General features: G+C 69.9%; 4 protein-coding genes across 4 annotated transcripts in view; all 4 read left to right on the top strand.

Annotated features, from left to right (window-relative positions):
- CHLNCDRAFT_139027 (hypothetical protein) overlaps positions 1–2268 on the top strand; it is a gene marked incomplete at both ends in the record, with an annotated part of 10129 nt that extends 7861 nt beyond the window's left edge. Inside the window, 6 exons of the mRNA XM_005844325.1 lie at positions 113–223; positions 442–516; positions 662–778; positions 1027–1176; positions 1613–1765; positions 2128–2268. Coding sequence (XP_005844387.1) covers positions 113–223; positions 442–516; positions 662–778; positions 1027–1176; positions 1613–1765; positions 2128–2268 — 747 coding nt within the window. The remainder of the gene's footprint in view (positions 1–112; positions 224–441; positions 517–661; positions 779–1026; positions 1177–1612; positions 1766–2127) is intronic.
- Positions 2269–2721: 453 nt separating this feature from the next.
- CHLNCDRAFT_36861 (hypothetical protein) lies at positions 2722–4955 on the top strand (the record flags this gene model as incomplete). The annotated part of the gene is made up of 5 exons (XM_005844324.1): positions 2722–2950; positions 3271–3351; positions 3654–3773; positions 4167–4250; positions 4701–4955. Exons 1-5 carry the CDS (start codon positions 2822–2824, stop codon positions 4953–4955), a joined length of 669 nt encoding a protein of 222 aa, XP_005844386.1. The 5' UTR covers positions 2722–2821.
- A 383-nt stretch (positions 4956–5338) lies between these two features.
- Positions 5339–7482, top strand: CHLNCDRAFT_139025 (hypothetical protein; the record flags this gene model as incomplete). The annotated part of the gene is made up of 5 exons (XM_005844323.1): positions 5339–5368; positions 5475–5658; positions 5818–6364; positions 6750–6921; positions 7114–7482. 5 exons carry the CDS (start codon positions 5339–5341, stop codon positions 7480–7482), a joined length of 1302 nt encoding a protein of 433 aa, XP_005844385.1.
- Positions 7483–8111: 629 nt separating this feature from the next.
- CHLNCDRAFT_139024 (hypothetical protein) overlaps positions 8112–8642 on the top strand; it is a gene marked incomplete at both ends in the record, with an annotated part of 13468 nt that continues 12937 nt past the window's right edge. Inside the window, 2 exons of the mRNA XM_005844322.1 lie at positions 8112–8313; positions 8467–8595. Coding sequence (XP_005844384.1) covers positions 8112–8313; positions 8467–8595 — 331 coding nt within the window. The remainder of the gene's footprint in view (positions 8314–8466; positions 8596–8642) is intronic.

The raw sequence follows: 8642 nt of genomic DNA, 5'->3' as shown, positions 1-8642 counted from the left end.
CGCCGGCTGGGCGCCGCCACATCACGTGGCACATCCCAGCCCGTGATGCACACACACACACTCTGACGCCTCCCACACACCCACCCACCCCACGCCCCCCCCACACACGCAGGTGCACACCGGCATGGCGGAGCAGGCGTTCAAGCAGCAGGTGCAGGGGGTGCTGGGGGACGGCATGCTGACGCCCGACCGCGCGGCGGCGCTGGAGAAGATGCGGGAGCAGGTGGGTTGGGGTTTAGGGTTTGGGTGTGGGCTGTGGGCTGTGCGGCCTCCCGCGCTGCCCTCCCGCCCTGCTGCCCTCCCGCCCTGCTGGCCTCCAGCCCTGCTTCTCGCTGCCGTCGCGGCCCTTGCTTCCCTTGCGGCCCTCCCGTCTGAGTGCCCACCCACGCCTGTCACCTGCTGCCCCACCTCCCTCCCTCCCTCTCCCTCCACCCGCCGCAGATGGGCCTGCCCCGGGAGAATGCCGACAAGATCATCCGCGGCTTCACCAACCAGAAGGCGATTGCGGGCATGCAGGTGGGGCTGCAGGGTGGACTATCGCGGCAGGCAGGCAGGCAGGCAGGCAGGCTGCCCTCCCGCCCCGGCCGTGCGCCTCTCCCTTGAGCCCACCTGCTGCTGTACCCTGCTGTGCCGCTGCCTGCCTGCCTGCCTGCCTGCGCAGTCGCTCAAGGCACAGGGGCGGCTCACTCTGGATAAAGTACTGGAGATTAAGGAGGCCGGGGTGGATGTGGCCAGCCTGCTCGGGGAGGATGCGCGGGCGCAGCTGTACCGCACGGAGGTGCGACCGCCGGTACCGCATCGGCGGTACCGCATCGCCGCCGCCGCCACCTGCCTTCCCTCTGCTGATGTCGCCACCGTGGGGGCAGCTGCCCGGCAACCGCGCCGGCGCCCTGGGGCGCGCAAACGCGGCGGCGTGTGTGGGGCCAGAGCCGCCCAGCCGCCGCCGCTGCGTCGTACGCCACCCCCGGCCAGCCGCCCACCCGCCGGCCTGACCGCGCCGCCGTCCGCGCGCGCACGGTCCCGCAGGTTGTGGAGCGGCTGAGCGACGGTACCGGCGACTTCTCGGCGGAGCGCATGCTGCGGCAGCTACCCGAGGAGCTGGGCATCGATGCGGAGAAGGCGGCCAGGACGGTGGCTGAGCTGGGCGGGGAGCGCAAGCGCACGACCCTGGTGCAGGTGGGCGCGGGGGGTGGGTGCCTGTGCTTGCTTGTTTGATTGTGTGTGTGCGTGCGTGTGTGTCTATGGCTGCGGCTGGGCGTGTGTGGAGGGGAGAGAGGGTGCGGCTGTGTGTGCGTGTCCTGAGCTGGCTGGCAGGCTGGCTGGCTGGCGACGGCACCTGGCGGCGCGGCCACGGCGCCGGGCCGGGCCGCCCCTCCTTCCACTGCCCGGCGGCCAGCCCCTTTGCTTGCCTGGCAGCGCTCGCCGCTGCCTGCCGCTCCCCTCACGCCGCCACCTGCCCCTCCTGTGCCCCCTCCCCTCCCCTCCACCACCACCACCCGCGGATCCCCCCTCACACTGTTCCCTGTATTCCTTTGAACCTCTCGTTCCCTTCCCCTCGCACCGCTCTTCCCTCACACCGCTCTTCCCCTGGGCTCCCATCCCTTCCCTTCAGGCCATCTCTTTCTTGCGCCAGAAGAAGGTGGGCGAGGCGGCCAAGGCGCTGAACAACCTGGTGTCCTGCGAGGCGGCGGTACCGTCGGATACCCCCGCCGACTGGCAGGAACGCGAGGAGCTGGCCGACCTGTTCTCCGCCTACGTGTCCAAGGTGGGGTGGAAAGCGCGGCGGGGTGGAAAGCGCGGGCGGGGCGGGGCGGGGGCAGCAACCCAGCGGGGGCAGCAGAGCGCGGGGTAAGCAAACACGCGGCACGGGGGAACAGAGCAGAGAAGGGGAGCGGGGGTGGGGTGGGTGGGTTGAAGTGGGTGGAGCGGCGGCCCGCTGCCAGCTGCCTGTTCCCTCGCATCCCCTTCTTCATCCCCTCCTCTTGCTTCTTCTTCTTCTGCCCAGTGTGGCTCAGCTCCCCGCCCCCCGCCCCGGCCCGCCCCCCAGCCGGGGCTGGACCCCCTGCCGCACCGCTCTTCTTCACCGTGATTGGTGTGGCCCCGCCCCGCACCGCCTACGCCCTGCAGGAGCCTTCCCCTGAGAAGCAAGCGGTGGTGCAGAAGATTCTGGGGCTGGGCGACGGCGAGGCCGACGCGCTGCGCTCCATCGTGGAGGCCGGCGGATTCAAGGTAGCGGCTGAGGAGGCGGAGGAGGCGGCCTTCTTCTGAGGCCCTTTCTTTTCCGAGGCGTTCTTCTGAGGCGTTCTTCCAAGGCCTTTGTTTCCGATGCCCGGCTAAGGCGCCGCCCGCCCGCCGCGGATTTGTGCGCACGCCGCGCGCCCCACGCCCCACGCCCCCATTTCATTGCTCCCGCTCCCATGCTCGCTGCCTCCTTCAAGTTTCCTCCCTCCTTCCCGTTTGCCACCATTTGTGGCGGAGAGCCCGGCGCTGTGCCGCACGCGGAGGCAGACGGTGACGCGCGCCGCGTGCCCACGCACTCCATCCGCGCGCAGTTTTTTACATAGTAACTTCCTCGTCAGCACAAGTCAGATCAGGGCAACTGGGTCGTTGGGAAATGTGCAGGAAGGGGGCAAGCCGCACCGCCGGGTGCGCATTTCGCCGCACTGGTCCAAGTATCTCCTCCTGGCGCTCTGATCGCTCAGTTATCCTCCTTTTCAATCTTCAGTTCTTCCCACTAGTTCATTGTGCACCAAACAATCAGTTTCCCTCGTTGTGAGCTTTCGCACAGTTGGAGGAGCAACGGGGCGGCGCAGGGGCCTGGATGGCGGCAGCAGCTGCGCCAGATGAGGATAAATACGTGCTGGGGAAGCAAGGAGAGAAGCGGATGAAGGGGCGCACCATCACCGTGCCGGTCGTCACGGGCACCTGCGCCTTCTACCTCGGCAAAAAGGCGAGCTGGGAGCGCGCCGGGAGGCCAGCGCCAGGCCCCGGGCGGGAGGAGCGGCCCTGCCGCCGCCCGCCGCCTGCCGCCCGCCTGCCAAAGCTCAGGCGCCGTGTCTGGCGGGCCGCGGCCCAGCCAGCTCTCCAGCCTTACCCAGCACAGCCGCCAACGGGCACCCCGCAGCGCAGCGGCACGGCCGGAGCCCGGCGTGCCGAGTTGGCGCCCCAGCCGGCCGCCGCCGCCGCCTCCCGCTGCTGAGCAACTTTCTTCAAGTCACTGTGTTACCTTCCTGTTTTTTACCTTCCGCCCCGCACCCATTCCATTCGCAGGCCAGCGAGTATCAGAGCCACAAGTGGACTGTGTACATGCGCAGCCCCAGCAACGAAGACCTGAGCCATGTCCTGAAGAAGGTGCGACGGCAGCGGGGTGGCGGGGCGGGGCCGCGGCGGCACGCGTGCCTGCCGGGCCGGGCCGGCCGCCGCCTGGAACCAGCACAGCCAAGGGCTGACGCGGCTGGGAAGGATTGCAGCGGATCGGGCTGACAGACACGCTGCTAGCGTGGCTGCCAGCTCAGGACGCTCCTCCCCACGGCAGCGCCGCCTGCCCGCCTCTCTTTGCCACACACAGGCCGCCTTCCTCACCCAATCTGTGGATATTGTTTTATAATAATAACTTAAATAAAAACTAAAATACGAAGCATGCGGTCCCGCAGGTCACCTTTGGGCTGCACGAGAGCTTCCAGAACCCCAAGCGGGACGTCGAGTTCCCGCCTTACGAGCTCACAGAGACGGGGTGGGGCGAGTTTGACATCGTCGTCACCCTGCACTTCAGGGTGCGGCGCCGCCGCCCGCAGCTGTGGCCCGCATTCCGTTGCCCGTAGCTGTTGTGCCTGCAGCGGTTGCCCGCAGGGGTGGCCAGCAGCGGTGGCCCGACGGCAGGCGGCGGCACGCAGCCGGCAGCCCGCCCCCTGCAACGGCAGGCCCTGCACAGGCCCGACGCTGCTCACCGCGCCGGCTCCTGCCTGCCTGCCTGCCTGCCTTCGTCTGCCTGCGGCGTGGCTGCTGGTCCCGGCTCTGCATGCGCGGCGGCCTCGCCTGCCCTCGGGCCACCCGGCCGGCCGGCTGAGCGGCGGTGTGTGGGGGTCATCGCTCATGGTTCCTCGCACCCAATCAGGCCACCCCCTTGCGCCGCTGCCCCTTGCTTTCCTCCCCCATGGTACCGGCAGGAGGACATCCAGGAGGCGCCTGTGGAGCTGTACCACCGCCTGAAGCTGTACGACGATACCGGGGCGGCAAACCCCAAGAAGCCGGTGGGAAGATGGGGTGTGGGGGAGGGGGGGACACAGGGCCTGCTGAGGCTTGCCGGTGGCTGCCTGGCTGGGGGAGTTTCGGGAGGGTGTGTGGCAGGCCCGCCAGGCAGCCAGACGTTTGGCTGGCTGCCAGGCTGTGGGGGGCGGCTGGCCGGCGTGCCCACGCGGCCGCCACTCCTGGCCGGCTTCCCTTACTGGCTGGCATGGCCGGCGCATAGCCGCTGCCTGCTGCCTCCGGTTCCACACTGGCCCGCCGCGCTCAAGCGAGGGCCTCGCCCCTTTCCAGTTTTTTTCTGGCCAGCGGGCCAGCCCTTCTTTCTTTAGCGGGCCAGCCCTTCTTTCTTTCTTTGCTTTCATCACTTACGTTTTCTTTCCAGGACGGACCCGCTGCATGTTGCCTGAGGCCCTGACGTGCCTCCCCCCCACACATGCACCCCTCCTGTGGTGCAGGTTGTGCTGGAGATTTATGACGAAGTGGTCTTCTGGCAGCCCACCGAGGCTTTCTTCAGCCGCATGGCGACGCACACAGCGCGCCCCGCACCCCCCTCGCAGCTCGCGCAATTTTACACGGCCTTTGCGCCAGACAGCGAGTACCAGCGCATCCAGCGGGCGCGGCAGCGGCTGGCCCAGATCCGGGCCAACGTGGAGGGCACGGCGGCGGCGCTGGAGGCGCAGGAGGCGGCTGGGATGTACGTGGGCGCGTGAGGCGGCGCCTGCGCTGCGGGCCTCGGGTGCCGCCCAGGCGGTTGAATGCACGGCCGCCGGTGGGCCGCTGGATCATGTAACCCTGCAGGCAGGCTAACCCCGCAGGCAGGCGTCAGGGAGGCGCGTGCGTCCTGTTTCCAGTGATTGGCGTCGGCCGGCGGCGGCGACGGCGAAGGCGATGGATGGCGGGACGTGGCAGGCGTACTGGTCACGGGCTGCCCTGTCTTCGTTGCCGCATGCGCCTCTTGTTCCGTTGATTCTCATTGAAGTTGCACAGCAGAGGGGAAGCAGACCTGTCGCAACGCACGTTCATTCATCTCTGTTGTCCCCCGAGGGCCGTGCTTCAAGCGCTTGTGAGGCAGCACAGCGCTGGCTAGCTAGCGATGGCCGGCTTTGGGCAGACGCCAGGCGGGGTGAGTCTGTCTGTCCATGCGATCACCCGACTGTGGCTCTGCGCAGGCTGCTGCTGTCCCTGTCCCACCCTGCAATCTGTTTCGGGCGGCGCCGATGCCGCCGCAGGGCTTCTCCTTCTCCAGCACTCCCGCCTTTGGCGCCTCCGCCTCTGCCGCCGCCAACCTCCCCAAGGCTGCCTCCACCCCGCTGTTTGGCGCCACGCCGGCCGCCACGCCCACGTTCGGCGCAGCCTCCACGCCCGCGTTTGGCGCAGCCTCCACGCCCGCGTTCGGGGCAGCCTCCACCCCATGTGAGTGCACGCGCCGAGCTGCGGTGCTGTGGGCGTAGGCAGGGATTGCGCTGCTGCCGCCTGCACACGGCACACGCCTGCACGCGCGGCGCCGCCCCTCTGCACACCACGCCAGCTAGTCCAACCCTGTGTCCTCCCCTGTCCCTCCCCCTGCCGCAGCCCTGTTTGGAGCCCCCACCGCAGCAGCCTCCCCCTTCTCCTTCTCCACCTCCCAGCCAGCGCAGACGGCACCGTCGCTGTTTGGCAGCGCACCAGCCGCCACCGCGCCGTCGCTGTTTGGAGCGTCGCCGGCCGCCACCACGGCGCCGTCGCTGTTTGGGGCAGCGCCGGCCGCCGCCGCCGCCTCGCCGTTTGGCGGCGTCGGCGGGCTGTGGGGCACAGCGCAGCCGCCGCAGCAGGCGCAGCAGCAGCCGGGCGCGGCGGCGGCGCTGGGTTTCGCCGGCGCCGCGCCGCCGCCCGCGCCCGACCTTTCGGCCATCCGCGAGCTGGAAAGCATCAAGGACAGCTACGTGGCGGGTGCCGGGAACCCGCGGTACCGCTTCCAGCACCTGCTGCTCAACGTCGTCGACAATCCGGCAGCCAGGGTGAAGCCGGCCGGCGTGGATGAGCTGGCGTGGCGGGAGGCACTGCAGCGCGCCGGCGGCGCCGACAACCCAGAACACCTCTGGCCGGTGCTGGCACACGGCTTCAAAGACCTGCTGGCCAGGTGGGCGCTGGGCTGGGTGGTGGGTGGGAGTGGGTGGGTGGCGGGTGGCGGGTGGGAGGGCGTGTGCCGGCGCTAGGCGGGGCGGGGCGGGGCTGGGTAGGTATGCTAGGCCCCCAGCCGGGGTCAACACAAACCAGGCAGGCTGCGCTGGGCGGTCAGCCAGGCCGGGCATTAAGTAGCCAGGCTGGGCGTCGCGCGCCGTGCCGCGCTGCCGGGCGGCCTCCCTCCTCTCCGGCCCGTGCCCTGCTGCCCACCCCAGCCGCGTCTTCACTCTGCCTCCGCGCTGCTGCGCTGCTGCTGGCGGGCCCCCGCTCGACGGCTCCCTCCCCTGACTGTCTTCCGTCCTGTCTTCCTCCTCCCGCCTTCCTTTTCTCTCGCGGCGCAGGAAGGCGGCACAGGACGCCGCCATCAAGGAGCATGGGGAGCGGCTGGAAGGGCTATCCCAGCTGGCGGCCCAGCTGGCGTCCCGTCAGCAGGCGGTACTGCGGGAGCAGCTGGAGGCGGTACAGCGGCGCCACGTGCGGCTGTGCCACCAGCTGCTGCGCGTGCTGCGCCACGTGAGTGGCCGGGCGGGGCGGCACCGCTGCCGAGTGGCGTGGGGGGCGTGCTGCTCATGAGTGGCTTGGGCGGCGCTGCCGAGCGGCTGCGGGCCCCGCCAGCTCAGTAGACCGGCAGCGTGGCGCCGCCAGCCTGTCGGCCCTTCTTCATTGCACGGCCCCTGCCGCCGCCCCCCCTCCCAACACGCGCAGGTGGATGCTCTGGAGGGGCGGTTTGCTCAGGCGGTGGGATACCGCGGCGCCAGCCCTCGGGACCTCCTGCCCCGCCTGTCGGCCCAGCTGCGGGAGATTGAGGCGGGACTGGCGCCCTCGGCGGCCAACGGCGGCGGGCTGCAAGGCATGGTGGCGGCGCTGGCGGCGGCGGCGCGGCTGCGGGCGGGCGCGCCCGGCGGCGGCGCCGTGGCGGAGCTGGAGGCGAGGGTGGACCCCGCCGCGCTGGACCAGATGTTTGGCATCCTGAGCCAGTACACGGAAGCTGTGGGGAAGCTGGGGGAGGTGCTGGGGCGGGACGAGCGCCACGTGGGCATGCTGGAGTACGCCGCGGGCGAGGGGCTGGACTAGCGGGGAACCGCCTCCCCGGCGGGAGGCTGGAGGCTAGCCTCTCTGGCAGCACATGGCCATGTCTTCTACACCAGATGGACCCTAGAATCCCCTGATCCCCGCGGGAGTCTGTGTCGCACGTTCCTTTGTGGCCATGCAGACTGTAAACACAACAAGCAAACGCAAAGCCCTGGCGGCGGCGACTCGTGTGCCGCAGTCAGGCGCCAGCTGGGCGCTGTGTTGCGCGGCCCGTGCATGACTCTCTTTGCCCTGCCACGCTCCCCGCTATGCCTGCCTGCGTAGCGCTTGGTGTAAGCTGTCGGCGAGTGGAGGGAGGCGCCTGGGCAGGCGGCGGGCCGCTGAAACGCTTAGGAGCGCCACATGTGGCTGCCTGGGGGTTCAGCGCCCTGCGCGGGTTGCCCTTGAAGTGGGAGAGTGCCATGTGTGGGCTGCAGCATGCAGGAGGCAGCCATCAGGCAGGCGTGGCTTTGCTGGGCCGCCACCGCGTATGCTCAGCATTGCAGCACTCCAATGTTCGTATACCCGGCGGCGGGCGCAGTGCCATGCGGGCGCCACCTGGGCCGCTGTGCAACCATCAGCAGGCGGCCTGCGGCTCCCCACACCCCTCGATCGCACTCTGGGGATGCACGATGGAGGAGGGGAGGTCCAAGCGCGCCATAGTGCCCCGCGGGGGGCACAAATTCAAAAGCGCGCTCGACAAACTCAAGGAGCTGAAGAAGTCGGGCGCCAAGCAGGTGGATAGCTTCGAACTGCGCGAGGAGGAGGCCATCTACGACGAGCTCGACGCCGCCGGCTATGCCAAGCTCGTGCAGAAGCGGCGGGAGGAGGGAGGTGCGCACTGCTGGGGCTCTGCGGCATGCCGGCAGCTGATCGGACCTCCGGACGGGGCGATGGCGCCGGCGATGGCGCCCGCCGCCGCTGCCGCCCCCGCTCCGCCGCCTGTCGCCACCTGCCGTCCAGCCGCCGCTGCTCTCTGCCCTGCAGGAGGCTTTGTGATCGACAAGGACGGCCTGGGATATGTGGATGTTGGCGAGGAGGATGACTGGGGCGCAGAGCAGCAGGAGGAGGAGCAGGCGGAGGGCGAGGGCGGCGGCGAGGGCAAGGGCAAGAAGGGTGCGTGCCTTCTTCCGCTCGGCCGCCGCCTGCCCCTGTCGCCCCTA

This window comes from Chlorella variabilis (assembly GCF_000147415.1).
Source record: "Chlorella variabilis unplaced genomic scaffold CHLNCscaffold_23, whole genome shotgun sequence".
In the NCBI taxonomy this organism is placed as follows: Eukaryota; Viridiplantae; Chlorophyta; class Trebouxiophyceae; order Chlorellales; family Chlorellaceae; genus Chlorella; species Chlorella variabilis.
The sequence above is the reverse complement of the archived record's forward strand: the minus strand, read 5'-3'. Positions and strand labels throughout refer to the sequence as shown.